At 52.0% G+C, this 22,091-nt stretch overlaps 1 protein-coding gene across 7 annotated transcripts in view; it reads left to right on the top strand.

The window, feature by feature from the left end:
* The window catches only part of TMEM63C (transmembrane protein 63C), a 143,703-nt gene that overhangs the window by 84,385 nt on the left and 37,227 nt on the right, over nt 1-22,091 (top strand). For all 7 annotated transcript variants that reach the window (XR_001111430.2, XR_001111431.2, XM_012476839.2 and 4 more), the window contains exons 3-7: nt 8,479-8,541; nt 14,034-14,196; nt 14,742-14,821; nt 15,249-15,330; nt 20,758-20,795. Coding sequence is in view for 5 of the 7 variants with exons in the window: in XM_012476839.2 (XP_012332262.1) it covers nt 14,047-14,196; nt 14,742-14,821; nt 15,249-15,330; nt 20,758-20,795 (350 nt within the window). In the remaining 2 variants the exon portion in view is untranslated. The remainder of the gene's footprint in view (nt 1-8,478; nt 8,542-14,033; nt 14,197-14,741; nt 14,822-15,248; nt 15,331-20,757; nt 20,796-22,091) is intronic.

The following is a 22,091-nucleotide window of genomic DNA, read 5'->3' on the forward strand; positions in this document are numbered from 1 at the left end:
CACATAGCTACAGAGGCAGGCAGGCAGGCAGGCAGGCAGGCGCACACACAGACCCCTACCTGGCAGCTGGAACTCTGAGCTCCTGAGAGGAGAGAGAGTCCCCCAGTGTCAGAGCTCTCCACTCCTCCTCTCTGGGTGTCCTGCGCTGAGAAGCTTGCACCCTTATTACAACGCTTATCCGATGGTTCCTATTTTCAGTTCTGTTTTGTTGTTTTGTTTTGTTTGAAATGGTTAGGTATGCATATAGTACTAAATTCAAAAAGTAATAAAGAGGCTGGGTATAGTGGCTCATGCCTGTAAATCCCGGCACTTTGGGAGGCCGAAGTGGGTGGATCACCTGAGGTCAGGAGTTAGAGACCAGCCTGGCCAACATAGTGAAATCCCGTCTCTATTAAAAATACAAAAATTAGCTGGGCGTGGTGGCAGGCACCTCTAATCCCAGCTACACAGGAGGCTGAGGCAGGAGAATCGCTTGAACCCGGGAGGCAGAGGTTTCAGTGAGCCGAGATTGTGCCACTGCACTCCAGCCTGGGCAAAAGAACGAAACTTCATCTCAAAAAACAAAAACAAAAAAAAGGCAATAAAGAGAGCAGAGTGAAAGGTAGATCTTCCTCACCCTGCTTCCTTGCCACCTAATCCCTGCCCAGAAGGCAAGCACTGGCCACAGTTTCTCGTGCGTCCTTCTAGAGGAAGTGGAGACACGCAGGAGGCAGCATTCTCCATGTCCCATCTGCATTTTGCTTTTCCTGCCTGACTGTGCACGCATTGCCCTTTATCTGGCTACTTCCACACCGTTTGGGTCTCCCCCACCTGACTGTGTGCTCGCTGAGGACGGGTCATATGTTATGGATCCTGCCTCTCCAGCGCCTAGCTTGGGGCTGGCCTAGAGCAGGTGTTCGGTGAAGGCTGGCTCTATCTAGACAGTAATAAATTGTTAACAGCTGTTTGGATCTGAGTGGACTGGGGCTCAGCCTCCTGGCTGCAGAGCCTTGGTTGATCAGAGCTCACCCTGGCAGCAGCAGGAGGTGGGGTGGGATGGTCCCAACAGCGTTCTGCCTGGCTGCTGCTGCTCGTGGGCACCTCCCCACTGGCAGCCTTTACCCAAGCTCTAGCTAGAGCTGACTCTGGGGTCAGGGCCTCTGCTGCTGCATCCCTATGGCTGCCTCCCCTCCCCTTCCTCCTTCCTGTCCCCTCCAGACTCTTGCCGAGGAAGCAGTCAGGTTAGAGGCTGGAGGGAGAACAAGGCTGCCTGCCTGCCTGCATCTTAGCCCAGGGGCTGAGCTGAGCCATTGCCCAGCCTTGCTGGCTGAAGACTTAGTGGGGAATTGTTACCACGGAGACGAGAATTGCAGCAATAACTCAGGGTCGAACTGGATCCTGCAGCTCTACCCAGTTGTTGTGAATGCATTTGCTCCACAACACTCAAATATGAGATGCGCCACATTTTTTTTCTAAATCAAAACAGAAACAGATGCCTCAGTCTGAGATTTTACCATGATAGGCTTTGAGCAAAGCCCTAGGGGGAGATGGAGGTGGGCAGGGGTTGCCCAGCCCCCATGAGGCTGGAAGCCCAGAAAAATGCTCACCAGCAGCTCCCTTTGCCCCTCCGTGGAAGGAGGGCTTAAGTTACACAATTTGTAAGATCTCCTCCAGCCAAAACACTCTAGGTTTGACATCATGGGGGCCACATGAGTCCCACCCCAACCCACTGCCAGTCTTTTCTTTCTTCTGCAAATATTTGTAAAGCGCTCAACCCTATCCAGCAGGGCAGAGGAAATAATCAGCAAACACAGCTAAGGGCTCTGTTGTCAAGGAGCTTCCCTTCCCAGGGAGGTGGGGAGTCAGCCATCTGCTACGTCATCCCATAAACAACATCAAGGAAAATTACACTTAACTTTATGGAGCCATTGCAATGTGCCAGGCACTGCTCTAATGTTTCATGTGAGCTGGCTCTCTTAATCCTCACATCCACCCAGTAAGGTAGCTGCTATTGACATCTCCATTTTACAGATAAGGAAACTGAGGCACAGGGAGGTTAAGAAGCTTGCACCAAGACGTGGGGCTAGTCAATAGCAGAGGCAAAGCAGGAGAATCTCTTGAACCCGGGAGGCAGAGGTTGCAGTAAGCTGAGATCGTGCCACTGCACTACAGCCTGGGTGACAGAGTGAAACTCCATTTCAAAAAATAAAAAAACAAGCAAAGTAAATAGCAGAGGCAGAACTTGGACCCAGAGAATCTAGTACTAGAAATCCACATTTACGGCGTACATGATGTCTGCCTCCCAAGATGCTCTGAGGCGTGGGACTTGGTGGGCTGGACCCAGCCTGGAGATATTCTCTAAGGAAGCAAAAATTGAGCTGAGATTAACCAGGGGGAGAAGGAGTCAAGTAATGGGAGGGTGAACCTTCCAGGGGGTGGGACTGGCATATGCAAAGGCCCTGTGGCAGGAGGGACGGGCATATTCCAGAAACTGAGGGATGACCTAGGAGGCTGGAGATGGCAATGAGAGGGAAGTCTGACACAGTGAAGCCAGAACACTACGCAGGGCTGCACACCCAGGCCTGCTGGCCAACTTAAGGAGAGCAAAGAAAGCCCTTCTAGCTGATTCCATCACAACCTAGTCCAGGAGGCCCCCCCCCCCCCCGCACTACAGATTGGGTTCAGTGCATCTGTGAGCCCTTCTCATACTGCATTATCACTGCCTTTCAGTCAAGGCCTTCCTCATTCCTCTTCTGGAAAGATCTGGAGGAAGGGAGGAACACATCTCATTGTCTTTAGCAAACCCTACCCCGGTAGAGAACTCAGGAAAGAATCTGTGAGAACAGTAGGATGGAAGGGAAATCGCTGAGACCTGGGAGTGACTCAGAAGGCTGCCTGGAGGAAGCAGAGTTGAACTGGGCCTTGCCAATGAGCATTCCTGCTGGGGAAGGATCAAGGTGCTCTACAGAGGGGAGGAACAGAGGGGGCAGAGACAACCAAGGCCTTTGATGGGCAAGATGCCTTCCATCTGCTGGAGCTGAGACTCCTCATGAGGAACTGGGGGAGGTGAGACTAGAGGGGCTCCTGGGGCCAAGAGGGCCTCCCCTAGTCCCAGCCTCTGCCCTGCAGTGAGCCAGGAGCTGAGAGCTCAGATGTCAGAAGGAGCAGGGAGTTGTGCAGAAGCTCAGGCCTTGGCTTTAGATCTCCACTCCCACTGCACGGCTGCTAGCTGTGTGACCCTGGGCAGGCTACATACTCTGGACCTCAGCATCCTCATTTGTAAATGGGGACAATTGCTACCTCTCCTGTGGCAGGACTGTCACAGGTGGGGCCAGGTGAGATGATGACTTTGTAAACATACTTTGTCACATGGAGGAGAGTGCACACAGGCCCTCCATCAGGCTCAGAGGTGGTCCAGAGGCCAGGCCCGTTCAGGACCCCATCCCCTACCTCTTGGAGGCTCCCATTTCTCTTTTGTTCCCTTTCCCGTGGGAGTCTAGGTTTAGACCATCCCCAAAAATGACTAGAGGGGCCTCAGTGGCCACCATCTTCCACTGATCCATTGAGGTGGGGGTGAGGAGGTGCCTGCCCCAGTGAGAGCTGTGCCGAGGAGGTCTCCAAGGCCCCTTCCCGATCACTGCCCCTGGGAGTTGATGCAGTAGTCAGCACAGTACCACTGCTGTCAGGAGGAGCCACTGACCTGAGGTGGGCAGGGCGGGGTGGGGGGTGCCTCTGGCTTCTAGGCAGACACCCAGGAACCTGGTGGCCACCTTGGCCTCAATGGTGCAAGGTCAAGTCTTGATTTGCCTGCATGTGGCCCAGCCGGGCCCTGACGGGGGAGGGAGAGGAGGTGGCATCAGATTCAGGCTTTGACTCTTCTTTCTGTGAAGGCAGCCTGCACAGGAACCACTGGGCTGCATGTCACCATGAGAGCTCAGTCCCTCCACCCTCTCCTCCCCATCAACAAGTCTGAGTGGGAGCTGATCAGAATGAGGGCATTTGAGGAAGGGAAGAGGGATTTAATGCAGGAGGAAAGCTGGTTACATGGATGCCTGTCAGTCTCAAGACTTCCTTTGAATATATGATATTTTTCTAATTAGAAACAGCAATACATGTTCATATTAAATAGCTTTTCAAACAGAAAACAATGTCAAGGACTATTAAAAGAATGTGGTATAATTTTAGGTTTTTTTCTTTTATTCTTTTTAGAATCAAGATAATTTCATTTAATAATATTGTATCCTTTTTTTACTTCCTATTTTACCTTTTTAACACAGGCATGAAGTCACCTGTCCTCCTCCCCATGTCTCCCTGAGTCACTGCCCAGCTCCCAGGGGCCTGGGTGACTGTGACATCCCCACAGCTGCCTCTGCCTTCTGCCTCCAGCCCCACTTGGGCACTGTCATGGCTGCCCACTGACTTAGGAGCATGGGCAGAAAGGCATAGGTTGGGGTGCAGGGTCTGGAGGACAAAGGAAGGAAACTTCCTGGCAAGGAGAGGCATCCCTGTGGGCATCCCAGAGGTGAGATGGATGGGGTGGGGAAGCCAACATGCTCAGCTTCCAGCCTGGGTCTAAGTTGCCACCTTCTCCCCCCATGGCATCCCAGCTCCCTCTGCCACCTGCAGGGATGTTAAGAGGTTAGGTCTCTTAACATCTCTGTGCCTAAAATTCCTCATTCATGAGATGGGATAATAATAGAAGCTGCCTGGTCCTTCTCTTTAACTGAGAGTCCCTTACATGTACTACAGATCTGGGAGGCCATCCTCCTGTACCCCAGAAATACAGTCCTCCTGGAATAGGGCAAAGCCGCTCTCTTCCCACTTGGGCCTTCAAAGACCGCATGACATAGTGGAGGCAGAAATTTAGATTCCAATCCTGCCTCTGTCTCTCTCCAACTGTGTGAGTTTAGGCCAGTTACTTAACCTCTCTGAACCTCAGTTTCTCTACCTGTAAAATGGGTATACTGATTCTCACTTCTCAGGCTGCTACCTCTCAGGTTGCTTGTGAGGAATAAATGATGTTCAGTGGGATAGCCATAAGAAGGCCTGGCCCATCACAAATGCCCATGTCCTCTCCTGCCCCTTTCTTCTCCTGAGGCCCCCTCAGCAGCTACACCCATGTGAGCCTGGAGTGTGGTCCCAGTATTCCTTGTCAGCCTTTCCTTTTTTCCATTGACTTCTGTTTTGAGCCTAGCAGCTTTATTCCTGCTTGTTGGAATCGGTGTTCTGTTCTCTGCCTCAAGGGTGACACATAGCAAAATGATCAGGAGGAAGCTGATAAGCCCCCCAGGTCAGGCCCTAACTTTGAGGTACTAGCTCCCTGATCTGGGCAAGTCTCATAACCTCTCTGGGCCTGAAATTCCTCATTCATAAGATGGGATAATAATAGAACCTGCCTGGTCTTTGTACAGAAAACAAAAAACACTCTAAGAATCTTAAGCAAAACCAGGACTGGGACGTAATGCTGTAGTCAGCTTGATTCATACAGGGAATCGCAGGGTTTCAATATCAATGGAAGAGTTAGAAGCTGGGTCTTCAGAACATAGCAGAACTGTCCCTCCAAACAAGTTACTCCTCAGCCAGTCAGGAGGGCCATTACTGGAGCCACGGAGTTCACGTCCCTTCACCTGCTATCCAGGGATGAGGAAACCGCTGCCACCTTTGTTACAATTGCCTCTTACATCACCCCCTCCCTGGGAGCCAGAGACTGGGCATTGAACTTCCTGCAGAGGATCCCTTCCTGTCCTCAACATGGCTTGTCAGCAGAACACCGCCTGGGCACCAGGGAGATCGCCTCCTCCTTCCTCTCCTCCCTTCAGCCTTGTAACTCTATCTCCAGCATGTCTAATTGATGGGCTCTAATCTGTATCCAGAACCCCAGCTGCAAGGGAGTGTTGGAAATGTAGCTTTTAACTTTCCAGCTTCTGCAATACAGGAAGGCACAGAGATGGGAATGGATGCTGAGGGCGTCAACTGTATCCCACACACAACTTGAGAGACTTGGCACAGGGCTTGGCACATAGAACTCACTCAGTAAGTGTTAGCTGTCATTCTTATTCTTATTCTTGGTCTGGGGCACCAGCGAGCATTGCCTGGCCCTGCCCACAAGCCCTGGCAGAGAGTAGCAGAAGCTGATCCCCTAGCTCGGCATGGCGCTGTCCATGGTGCTGAAAGCCCTGCTGGACCCAGCCAGGGTCGGCAGGATCATTGCCCTGCGTGCATCGTGGGCCCAATGGCAAGGTGGAACTCCAATCCTCTCACACCATACTGGGGCTTCAGGAGTGACTGTAGTAGCAGGGACGTTTGGGGACCTCTGAGGAAAGGCTAGCCTCTATCCTATGAAGAGGACAGCAAAGGCAAGAACTTAGATTTGTAGCACAGTTTACAGAAAGTTTCTATGTACTATCTCCTTTAATTAACCCTCATAATCACCCTGGTGTAGGCAGGACAGATATGATGGTTAAGAAAAAACTGAATAGCAAGAGGTTAGGTAGCATCTGATAAACAATAGAGCCAGATTCACACCCAGTCTCCTTACCTGTGGCTCTATGCTCCTTCCACTCCCTGCAGTGACTGGGAGTGGGAAACTTGGTAGCCAATGATGTGCTATGTGGGGGCAAAAATTCGGGACTCAGATACACTCTGTGCACTATGCATGTGTACAAATCACCTACATTTTATTCTTTCCTACCCTTGAGTGTGGCTCTGGGTAAAGGGCCTACTATGTAATAGTCTTTGGGAGAACCGTGGAAAGTATAAGAGGAAGACTTGGTCCCTACCATCAAAGAGCCCATGGATTTGTTGGGGAGATGGCTGCTCATGTGCATGGAAAAGTGAGAGGATAGTGCAGGGCACTGATTGCAAGGCGAGCTGTGTAAAGAGGGTGGGACCCAGGTGCAGACAGGGCAGGTCATCTGAAAGAAGGTTCAGAAGAGTAGAATACAAGCTGGACTCAAGGGCTTTAAATGCTGATGAGACCAAGGCTCACCCAAGCCCAGGAGGAAGTGGCTCAAGCTGTGTAGGGGTGGGGCAAGCAACTCTGAATAAGGGGGCTGGTAGGAGAGAACAGAGGGTACCATGAGGAAGTAACCAGGCCAGTGGCCTCTGGGGTAACCTGAGAAATGCCAGAGCCAGGAGCTTCCAGTGAAGAGATGGTGTGGGCTCCTGTAGATCTTCAGCCAACTCTCCACAGATTCAGCACCAGCTGGGGGTGGGGGGCAGAGATTGCCTGGGAGGTGAATATAAGGACTAGTCTCATGAACTGCCACAGTGTGACATGGTTTAAGAGGCACTGAGGTACCATCCTTTATCCCCAAATCTCCCCACCCTCGCTCCTTATTGAGTGAGAAAGTTTTTTGGGTCATCAAGAACTCCTTCTCTAGGTGCAAATAACCCTGGAAATCTCAGTCTGGTGCTTTTATGCCTTGGCTGCACACAATAATTGACTGGAGATTCTCATGCTTAATGTCTGGGGCGGAACACGACTATGTAGAGGTACTAAACACCTTCCAGGTGATTCCACTGCCTGCCTCCCAGGCTGAGGAGTCGCTGAAAGCACTGAGTGGGGAGCCAAAAACTCCCAGTTCTCATCCCCAATCCACCATTTTCCCCAGCCTTAAGCAAATCTCCGTAACTGCTAGAGACTCAGTTTCTCCATGTGTAAAGCTAAGCAAACCATTCTTTATTGGAAAGGTTTGAGGAGTTTGAGGATGGTGTAGAGCAGGGAAGAGCTTACTGATATTTACGGAAAGATTTACGGCCAGCTGACATGTCAGTGAAGGACATGAACCAGAGCCTTTCATTCCAGTGACACACCCTCCCTCTCCCCACACTTCCTCCAATAGTACCCAGCCCCTACCCATGAGCGTGAACCTTAATGAGAGGGGGGCCCTCAGTAAGAAGGGGCAAGGGGTGGTGGGGGCAGGGCAGGAGACCTGGAGAAGAAGGGGAGGTGGGAGGGAATACCCATGACCAGGAATCCCAGCTTGTTTAAGTCCAAAACCATAGGAGATGATCTTACCTATTGTTAACAAAAGGTGATTAATTATTGAAGCTACTGAGAAGGCCAAATGGCAAGGGGGCAGGATGGGAGCTGTGGCTTTGTGCACTCTGGGGGCCATGGGGTTGGGGGAGAAAGTGGGATGGCTCCCCAACCATAGCATCTTTTCCTAAGACATGACTTGTGGCTATAGTGATTCTCTAATCCAAACCAAAACATGGGTCCTGTGGACCAATTCCTGAGAACTTGTGGGGATGGTGGGGCAGACTGGGCCCTGGGCTGCGCTGGGAAATGTAGGTGGGGCAGCTGCAGATCCAGCCTGGGTTCCTGGCTCAGCCCTTTCTGCTTTCCACTGCATCACCCTAAAGGCTAGGGAAGCTGCTGTCCCTGGACTAAAGCTTGAGCAAGGTCATCCCCTCCCTGAAGGAGGGTGCTGCTGGCAAGGGAGCTCCTGGGTCTGTAAGTCTTGTGGTCTCTCCACCACATTTGCTCTTTTGCAGCAACCCTGTAGCTGAGCGGAGCCTCCAGGCCTGACGTGGACCTTCACTGGAGAAGCGACTCAGGTGGGAAAAGTCTCCCCAGGCCTCTCCACCTGCAGGATCGCTTTCCTACACCTTCCCCTGCCCTCTTCCTTAGCGCGGGCTCCTCCTAGTGACCACCAGCAGAACTGCAACCTCCTGCCGTAGCTGACCTAGAGCTTGAGGTAGCTCGGATGCCAGCTCCTTCCTCCAAGAGACCTTAGAAATGCCATTGGCTGCTGCTCTGATGCTCCGGCAGAAGGTGTGCCGTTAAAGTGTACTGTGTTCGATGTAAACTATTATGAGTTTGCATTTGGCTAAAGGCGCTAGTGAGTAAGTGAATCAGCCACCTGGGGTAGACATAAGAAAACCGTGGGTAGCCTAGGCAGAGTTCAATGGAGCAGGAATTAGGGAAACAGAACAACAGGCAAGAGACTTCCAGATCCTGCTAGATGCTAATCTAGAGGATGGGAGTGGGAGGAGTTTTGTGCACCCCTTCCTTTTCCAGGACTACTCTCAGGTCCTCCCTCGCTGGTTCTGTGAGTGAGCACAAAAGCCCAGACTCCCAGGCTACCTCCCATCCCCTGCTTTAATCCCTTTGCCTTTATTCCTTCTCCATCCCCATCTCCCAGCCCTCCCCAACTCCTGGAATCTTTCCATGGCGCCCCCTGGATCTCCACTCTTCATTTTGCACATATTTATGTGATACTTCCCATGCTCCAGGCATTGTTCTGCAAGACTGACACATCCTAACTCACTCACTCCTCTGAACAGCCCTGTGAAGTGGGTACTAATGGCTATTGCCATTTCCACTTTACAGAGGAGTAAAGTGAGGCATGGAAACCATAAGTACCTTGCTAAAGGTCACCCAATGAGTGATGAGCGAGTGTTGGAGCTGAGATTCCATGTCATGGAGCTCACAATGCCCAGAAGCATCCCCAGCCCCTTGGTCTCCTCACCTTCCTACTGGGAGACTCCCAGCCCAGCTTCCCTTTCCACCCTCATAGAAGGTGGTTCCTGCTTCTCCTCCAACACCACTGGCCTGGGGATGGAGACACGTCTTTCTTGTTCCTCTTGGCAACGTTGAGACTCTTCCTCCCTGCTTTCTCGGACCACAGGTGTCAGCCTAGATATCTTGCTGCCTGTCTTTGTTAGTCATCGACGAGTCCCTCAGGCCAGTCTCCCCTTCCCACCTCACTGTCTCCCCAGTGCTTTTCCTGTCTCCATTCTTGCTGATGTCAAGGTTTACATCTCCACAAAGATGATCCTTCTAACACTCAGCTGCTCGCTCCCACAGTCATGCCCTAGACCCGATCACCACCATCAGCTGCAATCTCTGTCATCTCTGCACCAGGCATCCCACTTTCCTAGTGCCACTCCCTCTGCGCTACACCTACTAGTCATCCACAATTCTTCTACCTCCCCTTGGAATTCCAGTACCTTTCCCTGTTCCTCACCCATCTTGCATCTCATTTCTCTCCTGACTCAAATTTCACGGCCAATCATTAAAATTATTCACCTGCTATACCCTCAACCCTCTTGTCTTATGCTCATGCTTGCTTGGGGAAGCCTCTACCCCTACTAAGTCTTCCACACCTGTGACCATCCAGGTGAATACAGCACAGCAAGCCTGGCTGCCCTCGTTAATTCAAGATCGTGAGGCTCCGCGGGCCTCACTGCTGCCTGGCTGTCCTCCATTTCCCTAATCCATCCTCTCTCATTCCCCTAGACTTCTATTTCTACCTTTCTTCCTGTCCTCAAACATCCAACATCTGCCCACCACCAGCACTTCACACTCCAAAGAGACCTCATGTCTTTTTTTACTGAGAAACTAGAAGCAAGGCTGGGTGTGGGGGCTCATGCCTGTAATCTCAGCACTTTGGGAGGTGGAGGTGGGTGAGTCACTGGAGGTCAGGAGTTCAAGACTAGCCTGGCCAACATGGCGAAACCCATCTCTACTAAAAATATAAAAATTAGCCAAATGTGGTGGTGGGTGCCTGTAGTCCCAGCTACCCGGGAGGCTGAGGTAGCAGAATTACTTGAACCCCAGAGGCAGAAGTTGCAATGAGCAGAGATTGTGCCACTGCACTCCAGCCTGAGTGACAGAGTGAGACTCTGTCTCAAAAAAAAAAAAAAGAAAAAGAAACTAGAAGCAGTAAGGACAGAACACTCGCCGGCTCCCACCGCCACACCTAGGACCAGCCAGCACCTGTGCATGTGTGCTGCCTTTCCGTCCCGCTCCCGAGCCAACAGCCTAGCTCCCAGCAAACATCTCCACCTGAGCACCGGTTACCAACCCTCCTGCAGTCTCACATTGCTCCAGCAATTCCCCCTCCTCCTACTTCTTCCACTGAATCATTCCCACCACTATACAATGTGTTATTTCTCCCATCTTAACCACTTTCACGTCCAATTACTCTTCCAGAGAGTTGTTTTTGCCACTCGTTCCAAGTCCTCTCCTGTTGTTCCGTCTGGAACCTATTTCAGTGTGGCCACCTGCATGTGGCGTAAACCATGGCTAATTTGGCTGGGCACGGTGGCTCGTGCCTATGCTCTCAGCACTTTTGGAAGTGGAGGAAGAGGAGTTCAAGACCAGTCTAGGCAACATAGTGAGACCTGTCTCGATTTAAACAAAGAAAGAAAGAAAAACAAACCATGGCGCATTCTCAGTTGTCATCTTACTGGACAGAAGGAAGGAAGGAAAGGAAGGAAGGAGGGAGGAAGGAAGGAAGGAAGGAGGGAGGAGGGAGGGAGGGAGGAAGGCAGGAAGGAGGAAGGAGGGAGGGAGGGATGAAGGAAGGAAGGAAGGAGGAAGGAGGGAGGGAGGGAGGGAGGAAGGAAGGCAGGAAGGCAGGAAGGCAGGAAGGCAGGCAGGCTGGCTCATTCTCAGTTGCCATCTTACTTGACCACATCAACACTGGTTCCTCCCTCCTCATGGAAACATTGTCTTCATTCAGTCCAGGCCACCGCCCTCTCCTGCTTTTCCTCCTTCCTCACTGGCTGCTGCTTCTCAGCCTCCTCCTCTGTTCCCTCCTCCCCTGTCTTGTAGATATTGGCGGGCCCTAAGGCTCCCAACCTGGATCTCTCCTCTCTCACCACATTCTCTTCTGTGATTCAGGGCTTTGCCAAGAGCTGTCGCCATGCTGGTGGCTTCTGCCTCACGCTTATGTCTCCAGTCTCTCTTCTAAACTGCAGACTCACCTGTGCAACTCCCTGCTCCCCATCCCCACTTAGCATGTCCCAAACTCAACTCCTGGTTGTAACCCTGCACGCCCTCCCTCTCCCGACCACCTGTCCATGTCCAGCCTGCATTTTCCGCCTCTCCCGTTTCATTGAACAGCAACTCTGTCTTCCAGCAGCTCAGGCCAAAAACCTGAGAATCATCCCTGACTCCTCTCCCTCTGTCGCATCCCCCATCTAATCTGCCAGCAAATTTTGTTGGCTCCACATTCAGAATATTTCCAAAATCTGAGCACGTCTCCCACCTCCACTGCCCCCATCCCAGTCCAGGCTACCGTTTTCTCCTGCCTGGACCCTGGCTGAGCTCCTGCATCTACTTCTCTGCTTGTTCACCCCTCCTGCTCCCCCATTTAGTCTCCATATGGGAATCAAAGAGATCTCATTAAAACAAGTAATTGTAGGCCAGGTGTAGTGGCTCATGCCTGTAATCCCAGCACTTTGAGAGGCCAAGGCAGGAGAATCTCTTGAGGTCAGGAGTTTTGAGACCAGCCTGGGAACATAGTGAGACCCTTGTGTCTATCACAAAATTTTACAAATTAGCCTGGTGTGGTGGCATGCACCTGTAGTCCCAGCGACTCTTGAAGATTGCTTGAGCCCAGGAATTGGAGGCTACAGTGAGCTATGATCGTGCCACCACACTCCAGCCTGGGTGACAGAGCAAGGCTCTGTCTCTCTCTTAAAAAAAATAAAAAGTCATTTTAATTCACTCCTTGGCTCACTCCTCATGCCCTTCGCCCTGCCCTGTGCAGCCTCACTGGTCTTCTTACCTCCCCAACTCTCCGGGCAAGCTCAAAGCCCAGGGCCTCTCCTCCACTTAAACAGCTCTTTTCCCCACAGTTGCATGCTTCACTCCCTCTCCTCAAGTCCTTGCTCAAATGTCACTCTCTCAGCGAGGCCTTCCCTGATCACTGCTTTACCATTCTAATCTCATCCTCATCCCTCCTCTTTGTCTCCCCCGTAGAATCCCACAAGGGAGGGATTTTATTTATCTTATTCACTGGTGCATTTGTCTAGCACAGAGCAGTTGCTCACCAAATATTTGAATACATCAGTGAATGGATAAATAAGTCTACTTTTCTTGAATGGAAATGAAGAGTTTCCAGGTAGGGGTGAGGCCTGAGGCCAAAATGAATGATCTTTTGAGAGAAGAACAACCTTGCAGATAAGTTCAAACAGCTACCAGACACCTCCCATTTTCAGCCACCCTTCCCACTCTTATCTGTGATGCCAGGGATGGCAGGCTCTGCATTGGTGTCTTACCAAAATGTTCAGGCTCACGGAGTTGGCTCTGGTGCCTGGGCAGGTGCTGGTCTCCCTAGCTCAAATGCCTGGAAGACAGAGACCTTTCTAAGCCAGGCACAGAAATAACAAACTTCACCTATTCCCAGTTATTTGTGGGAGCTAAAAACTAAAACAGTCGAACTCATGAAGATAGCAAAAAGTGGTTGCCAGAGGCTGAGAAGGGTACGAGGGTGGTGGGGAGTGGGGAAGGGTAATACGTACAGAAAAACAGAATGAGTAAGATCTAGTATTTACTAGCACAACAGGGTGACTATAGTCAAAGACAATTTAATTGTACATTTTAAAACAACCAAAAGAGTATAATTGGATTGTTTGTAACACAAAGGATACATGCTTGAGAGGATGGATACCTCATTTATCCTGATGTGGTTATTACACATTGCCTGCCTGCATCAAAACATCTCAGGTACTCCATACATACACACAGCTACTATGTACCCACAGAACTTAAAAAAAAAAAAAGACAGGTACCTTTCTTAAGTCACTGCAAGTGCCAGGCACTGCATTCCCTAGGAGCTATGCCCCTTACCATGGCTGGAGGGTGACTGGATCACAGAACTGTTGAATGCAGAGATGGTTGTCAGTGAGCCCCATCTGCATGGGTGTTCTGTGGACACAGGGGTTTTGACTTCCAACGTGAACATTTCCACGCTGGGTCTGACTCATCTTTGTGAGATTTGTCCATATATATATACAAGAAAAACTTCCCAAGGTAGAACTGGAAAGGCCCATTTGGATGTGCATTTTACAACTCTTGTTCCAGGGATCAGTGGTACAAAGTAGGAACTCTCCCAGGAAACCGGAGCCAGCCTGTCACACCAGCCCTGGGTTTAGGGCAGCTGTTCTCTTGCAGGACAGGGCTGTGTGCCATCTTGTGGGCTGACCCTCCTGTCTTGGGTCTGAAGTGGTCATCCCACTACTCCCCAGCAGGCTTCTGTGTTTTGCAAAGTGCAAGGGAGTCTTTGTGTCTGACGTGGACACCCTCTGTTCCCCAGGGAGCCTCCCAGGATGTCTGCCTCGCCGCTCAACCTGAGTGGAGAGGGAAGGTTAAAGAACATGACGGTGGACGAATGCTTCCAGTCTCGGAGCACCGTCCTCCAAGGGCAGCCCTTTGGGGGTGTCCCCACCGTGCTGTGCCTGAACCTCGCCCTGTGGCTGGTGAGTCCTGGGTGCTGCAGGAGACACACAGTAAAACCTTAGACAAGGTCAGACTTTCCCAGGTGACACAGTGGGGGACCCAGTTGTCCAAATGGACAACAGCCACAGTGATGGGAACTGCCTGAATGTCAGCCCTGCCCAGGGTGGCCCTGGTAGGTGGGCTTCGGAGAGAAGAGCCTGCAGGAACAGGCAGAATTATTGCGATTCTCTTCCATGCATCATTGTCCAAAGGTCCACCTGGCCTCCTTTCTCTTCCTCATTGCTGAGATCTTCAAGGCACATTCTGGTCCCATAGATCTGCACGTGCCGCCAGCTCCTTCATTGAACGAACTCTGAGCATCCACTCTGTGCCGAGCAGCTGCTGGGCGCTGCTGGAAACCTAGAGTTGAAAGGAATGGCCCCTACTCCAACAGCGCTCACCTTCTAGTGGAGGAGCTCCCTGGGGACCTCAGGGACAGGGTCTCCCCCAAGGGAATGCAGGGGGCCAGCCAAGGGGAAGGGATCCCTGAACTCTCCCACCCCACATTGCTTTTCCCGGACTGTAGCTCGTCCTCCTGGTTTACTCCTTCCTCCGGAAAGCTGCATGGGACTACGGGCGCCTGGCTCTGCTGATACACAATGACAGGTGAGGAGGGGTCTGGGTGGGTGAGCTGTTGCCCCCTTGGGGAGAACCTGCTGCCAAGGCCAGGACGCAGCTCCACCCAGTGCCTGAGCTGCAGCAGGTGGCATCTCATCGCTGGCCTATGCCCCTGCTCTGCCCTCCCTGCAGGAAGGGAACTTGGAGGGCAGCCATCCCTGGGCGCAAGGCCATGTTCTTCCCTGGTCTTAGACTTTCTGGATCACATGGCTGGACTCCCAGGATGCCTGGTGCACCTGGCACAGGGGCGACTGCTGTCTATGCTCAGAGCTGTGTGCTCTGCAAAGGAGCTGAGGCACACCTGCCCCAGGCAGAGCAGAGGGCAGCCCTCAGCCAGGGAGTGGAGAGGAAGCAGGGCAGGCAGCTGAGACCTTTCTCTCCCTTCCTACCTCCCTGCCCCTTCCCTGGCTGGCAGCCTGACCTCGCTGATTTACGGGGAGCAGAGCGAGAAGACATCTCCCTCGGAGACTTCCTTGGAGATGGAACGCAGAGACAAGGTGAGTGCTGGGAGCAGTGTGGGCGGTGGGACTCCCAGCGCTGGGCAGGTGGGTGTGGTGTGCACAGGGAGAAGCACAGCATTGCAATCAGCCAGACTCAACCACTCCAGCAGTGTGACCTTGAGCAAATTCCTCAGCCTCTCCAAGACTCATTTCCCCACCTGAAAGATGGAGATATTGACCATACCTACTACTAGGGTGCCAAGTGAGTGTTAACTAATTAAGATACCTTGAGAGATTGTTAACATTAATTTATCTTCTCTGCTCAAATCTCCAACCCTTCTCACAGTCCCGTCTTGCCCACGTCCCCACCCCTCACTTAGAGTCAAGGCCTCACCTCCTATTTCATGTAGAAGATTCTAGTCATCCGTCAGGGATTCCCTAAGCCTCAGGCTTCCCAGCCCTGTTTAGTGGAGCCCAGTCAGCTGCTTCCTCCTGTTTCCTGGCGAAGGCCACCCTCTACCCGACTTCAGCCACTTGTTGGGAAGCACCTGCAGTGTGCCAGCCACTGGTCTGGGAGCTGGAGACCAAGTCCTGCCTTGTGGCGCTGTCTTCCCCGGCAGGAGAGGTGACCAGACAGAGGCATGTAGACTGGCAATAAGGCCTGGTGGAGAACGCCGGCGGGGGGCGGGGGGGCGGTGGTGAGGCACAGGGGAAATCAGGGATGGTCGTGGGCAGTGGTGACATTTCAGCGGGGCCATGAATGCTGTGAGAGAGGGAGCCCTGAGAACCGCCTCCCCGCCCCCTCCCCGCAAAACTGAACTCCTGACAGTGGCCCATGCCACTGTCACTTCCTCGCCTCCCGCTCACGCCCCGCCTCCCCACCCATTCACTCCTCCCCTCCCGCTCACGCCCCTCCTCCCACTCACGCCCCACCTCCCACACATGCCCTGCCTTCCACTCATCCCTCCCACTCACGCCCAGCCTCCCCTCCCACGCCTCACTTCCTACTTGCACCTCACCTTCCACTCACGCCTGAACCTCTTCGAATGTGGACTCACGTCCATCACTCCACCCAGACACCCCAGAAGGTCCTCAGTGGTCCCCCTGCCACTAAATCCAATGGACTTTTCTCAGTTCACATCTTGTCTGCGTTCTCAGAAACGTCCGACCCTGTAGACCGTCTTTCTCTCTTGCACAGGCGCTCCCTGTTGCACTGGTGGCATCACATTCTCTGGGTTTTCCTTCTACTCTGTCTGCCCCTCCTCTGTCTCTTTTTCAGGCTTCTTCTCCACACCAGGAGTTCCCCCAACCAGCTGATCCCATACCCTTCCCCTGGCCCTGACTCCTGGGCAATGACGCCCACACTCACAACTTCCTTTGCCAGGGATACTACTAAAGTCCTTTGCCAGGGATACTGCTAAATAAATTCCTGTCTCCAGCTAATCCACTTGCTGGGCTCCAGCCTCATTTACCCAATGGCCCTCAAAATATCTCCACATGGATATTGTAAAGGCATTTGGGGTTCCATTTGTCCAAAACATTTCGTGATATCCCACCACACCCACCTGTTCCTATGACCTTGGTCTCGGAGCTCTCACCATCCTCCCCAGGGCTTCCTCTCACTTTTACCCAGGCTCCCGAGTATGGCCAATGTGTCTCCATGTTGTGTGGCTTTTACCTTCCCAGCTTTCTTCTTTCCACCCCCCCTCCCATCCCCTGGTCCAGGCCTCCATCAGCCTCTTGCCTGGACAACTGCAGTAGCTCTGACTGATCCCTTTAGGTCCACACTCTCAGACCCTTATCTATTTTCCATCTGCATCCAGAGAGATTCCCATGCCTCGGACATACATTCTGCTGCAGAGACCTTCACTGTCTTCCTGGGGCCTGTGGAATCAAGTGCAGATGCGTGCCGTGGCCTGGTAGTTCAGTCTGTGGCCTCCTGTCCATCCTCCCTTACTCCTCCCCACCCCCTGCCCCCACCACATGGGTCCACCTTTTAGCTTCCCAACAGGGCCACCTGCTTCCCTCCACCAGCCCTTTCCCAGGCTCTCCCCTCTCCCCCTTCTCCAGTGGCCCTTCTCTGAGTCACCTTTTGTTGAGATTTCAGCTTAAGCACCACTTCCCCAGGAAGCCCTGACCACCCCTCCTGGGTCCAGATATCTTATTATATACCCACAGAAAATGCATGTCTGTCTTTCTTTCTTTCTTTTTCTTTCTTTCTTTTCTTTCTTTCCTTCCTTCCTTTTTTCTTTCTTTCTTTTCTTTCCTTCCTTCCTTCCTTTCTTTGCTTTCCTTTCCTTTCCTTTCTTTTCTTTTCTTTCACAGAGTTTCACTCTTGTTGCCCAGGCTGGAGTGCAGTGGCGCAATCTTGGCTCACTGCAACCTCTCTCTCCTGGGTTCAAGCGATTCTCCTGCCTCAGCCTCCTGAGTAGCTGGGATTACAGGTGCGCGCCACCACACCTGGCTAATTTTTTTTTTTTTTTGAGTTGGAGTCTCACTCTGTCACCCAGGCTGGAGTGCAGTGGTACAATCTCAGCTCACTGCAACCTCTGCTTCCTGGGTTCAGGCAATTCTTCTGCCTCAGCCTCCCGTGTAGCTGGGACTATAGGCATGTGCCACCACGCCCAGCTAATTTTTGTGTTTTTAGTAGAGGCAGGGTTTCACCATCTTGGCCAGACTGATCTTGAACTCCTGACCTCGTGATCTGCCCGCCTCAGCCTCCCAAAGTGCTGGGATTACAGGCATGAGCTCCTGAACATTCTTAACCCTGTCTGTAATCATCCCTCATCTGCAAGATCAGTTTGTGTATCTGCTTCCCACAGTGACAGGAACTTGGATTTGCTCCCCACCGCACCCCACATCCAATCCAGCCTGCCACGTAGTTAGCACCTGGTAGGTACTTGTTGGCTGTGCGAAGTAAGCAGAGCCACATTCCTCCCATTGTCATCCCTCGAGAGACCGGGTCCTTCACTTGCTAGGATCTGCCCTCTCCAAAGTGCGGAGCCTCAGACAAGTGACTTCATCTCTTGGAGGCTTCCTGGGTAGAATGAGGGCAGCAACACCTACCTTGCAAGGTGGCTCGCAGGTTTATTTTTAGAAACATCACTTTGATTTTTTTCTTGTTACGATGACAAAAGGATGGTTTTATTTTAAAAAACCTAAGAAGATAAATCATTATGGCAGCAGTGAGGAGGACAAACTGAAGAGGGCATAAATTAAATTAGACGGGGAACAGGGAGTTCAGTGACGTGGCCCCACAGTGTCCAGCCAGGATGGGAAGCCCTCAGCCAGGGTCAGGTGGTATGGGTAAAGAAAATGGGTCTCACCGTGGTGACCTGAGCAAATTGGGTCAGGTATTGTTACCCCCAGGTGGCAGAGGCCCAGATAGTTGCAGTGAATTGACAGCTGTCACTCTGTCACATCAGCTGAGCTGGTTCCTGGGGACTGTGGCCATGTGTCTGCCTCTCACGTGGCTGTTCAGCTGCTGAGCTTTCTGAATGGTTTATGTGTTCAGAGTGACAACGTATACTCAGGGGAATGTGTGTGTGCGTGCACACATGCATGAGAGAGAGAGAGGGAAGAGAAAGCAGAGGAGAGGAGAGGAGAGATCCACACGGGATATTCATGGCCACGATTCTATTCATGACCTTTCGTTGATGACCCATCCTCTATTTCAGTATACACCTGTGCCCTGTAGTGGAAGGGGCAGAAACATTCCCAGGAAGGTGTGTCCCCGATGGTGCCTGATCCTGAGGGGCCATCAAGAAAGCTACGTGTTCCCTTAGTCAGTAGCACCTTGTTTGCCCAGCTGGGCAGTGGAGACAGACTCTCCGTGCAGGGAGGGGTGGCAGGACCTCTCTCTGCCCAGCTCTGCCTGGCAAGTGATCCCTCCCTGGGGATGCTCCCCACTGCTGCTGCCGCCACCACACTTTTCCCTTCCTTGCTCTGACTCATAGCTGAACATTTATCCTTAATTTACCTCCCCAGGACATAGCTGGAGAAATGTTCTGCCATGAACACCTGCCGATTGGCCATTGCTACCATCAGTCAACCTGACACAGGGAGGGGGATTTAGAAAGTGGGACTTACGCCGAGGGGAGCAAGGGAATTCTGTTTCATTTGTGCCTTCTCAAAAGGAAGCAGCAAGGTCAGGCAAAACAGAAGCAGATGTCTTTTGCTCCCCTCGGCATAAAGCCCACCTCTGAGTCCCTTCCCTGTGCTGGGTTGGCTGACAGTTGCTTCCATTTGGGAAATACCCCGTCCCCAATCGATGTGGTTCTGGAGGATTATCAATCAAAAGGTCTGCCTGGTTCAGAGAAGTGCACGTGACCCAAACGGCAGTTGGGTTGACCCAAAGGGCAATCTAGCGCTGTCACCTTGTGGAAGGTTTTTCTCAGTCCTCTGGGATCCTGGAAGGAAGCAGGCACCAGGGTAACTTCACCAGCTACCAGAGCTGGCAGCTGTTAGAGCTGCAGGCCTCAGCCCCATCTCACACACCATTCCAAAGACCACTCTCTCTAATCCCCGTCCAATCTCCCCATGACCAAGGCCACCTTTCCCCACCACCCAGAAACTTCAGACAGCAAGACCCCAAGAGAAAGGTATCAACAGGACAGGACTCTCAGGCGCAGGAGAAGAAACCAAGCTCAGACTAGTTTTACATCAAAAGGGTAATTTGCAGCTCAAGTGTGGGCAAATTCATAAAGAGTACCTGCTTCAGGCATAGCTAGATCCAGGAAGTCTAGCAATGCCCCCAGGACCCCCTCTCTTGTCCTTTCCCTCTGAGCTGGTTTCTTTCTCAGACAGGCTCTCTGCACATGGCATCAAAGATGCCACCAAACCACTCCAGGCTTCATGATGTTTACCAAGGTGCAGGAATTCAGAGGGAAAGAGACTTTCTCCCTTGCAACATCCATATCAATCCCCTTAAGGGACTTTTTAAAAAAAATTTTAATAAGTGGGATCTTGCTGTGTTGCCCAGGCTAGACTCAAACTCCTGGGCTTAAGTGATCCACCTACCTCAGCCTCTTGAGCTGCTGAGATTACAAGTGTAAGCCACCATGCCTGGCTTCCTCAAGGAAATTTTAATTGGACCCACTTGGGTAAAGTTCCCATTGGCCAACCAATCACTGGAGGCAAACTCCCACTGGATGGAGTAAGAGTAGGAGCCCACTGGACCACACACATCCAGGGAAGGGCGTTTCCAGAAGGAAGCAATGAAGCACAGAGAGAAAGAAACAGACATTCACCCTCCAGCTCAAAGACCACCTTCTAAGTCCCATTTCCTGTAACAGGAAGGCAGAGATGTCCACTCATTTCCAGGGGAACATCTCCCTCCACAATCACCACCAGTTCCCAACTGAACCTTTAGGCTCTTTTTCCCAGGAAGGAGGCCCTTCAAATGACCTGGCCGCCTGGGTTCCCAGAGCTGGGCAGGGCAGGCCAGGGCCTGGGTTTCTCACAGTTTCTCTCCTTTCCCCCCAGGGCTTCTGTTCCTGGTTCTTCAACAGCATAACCATGAAGTAAGTGCCTGGGCTCTACGAGCTTATGACCTTGTTGCTTTGGGGGTGGGGGTTGGGGGGGTGGGGGTGCCTGGAAAAATAAGCAGCCCCCAACCTGGGATGACAGGGCCTGAGCTCCATACCCTCCCACCACATCGGCCCAGAAGCGGTGAAAGATGCTTTCCTGGGTTACAGTTGGTGAAGTGGGAGCTGGGCATAGCCCACTGCCCCTGTTATCTCTGCCTCTATTAAAAGGACCACTCAGTCCTCTATTAAAAGGATCACTTTTAGTAGCTGAATCATTACTCGCATGCTTATAGACATGCTTCTGTGAACTCCACACCAGGAAAAAGAAATCCTTCTTTGTGCTCTCTGCTTGATTTCTGTGACCATCATTCAGTATATCATGTGTTCGCCCTTCTGCCCAAGCAAACACATTGGGCAGAAGGGCAGGCTTCTCTCGGCCTCAGTGCCCAGAGAGCAGAGGGGCAGCCCTTGCCCACCTCACCTTCTGGGTTCCTTGAATGCCAGACCCCACTTTGCAAACAAGCAGACCCCAAGTCACCTGTTTTCTCCTGCAAGCTGACCTCAGGTGGTGACCTGATTCCCCAACCAGAAGCATCTGGTTTTCTCCTGATTCCCCAACCAGAAGCATCTGGTCTTCTACCAGCCGGATACTTCAGCAGAGCAGACACTTTCCAGAACTCTATGTTCCCACTGGGTAGGCGTACACACGTGCACACTCTTACATACATGCACACACATGCACATGTGCACATACCACTACCTCCACCTCAGACCCCACACACTTATGCGCTGTCCCTGAATATGCTCCATCTGTCCTGCCTGCCCATCCTTTAAATCCTTCCTCCCCACCCCTGCCCAAAGACTCCTATCACAGAGGCCCCTCCGTTAGGCACCCAGCATCTGGGAAAGCAGGAAGGCAAGGCATCGCACCATGCATACAGCACACCTTGAGAGCAGTGTCATAGAAGATGGCTTAAAGCATTTACTGAGCAGGGATAAGTCAAGCAGAGTCCCCATGCACAAACCCATGTAGTCTGTTGGAGAAATGAAGGTGAACAAGACTCCCTTCGTGCCATTCAGAGTGGGAGGGTTGTAATTGCTGTGCAAAAGGCATTTGGGGAAGAGAGAAATAAATTCCGACTGAAAAAGTCTAGTTTTGCGCTGGGCATTGGAGGACAGGAAGAGTTTCGGCGGGCACGATGTGGGATGTGGAGGGCACATCAGAAGTGAAGGACTGTGTCAGCCAGTTTGTTGCAGAGATGAGTAGGGTGTGCATAGGCATGTTAAATC

Source organism: Aotus nancymaae, unplaced genomic scaffold (genome assembly GCF_030222135.1).
Source record: "Aotus nancymaae isolate 86718 unplaced genomic scaffold, 86718_ANA_hifiasm-v0.15.2.pri h1tg000011l, whole genome shotgun sequence".
Taxonomy (NCBI): domain Eukaryota; kingdom Metazoa; phylum Chordata; class Mammalia; order Primates; family Aotidae; genus Aotus; species Aotus nancymaae.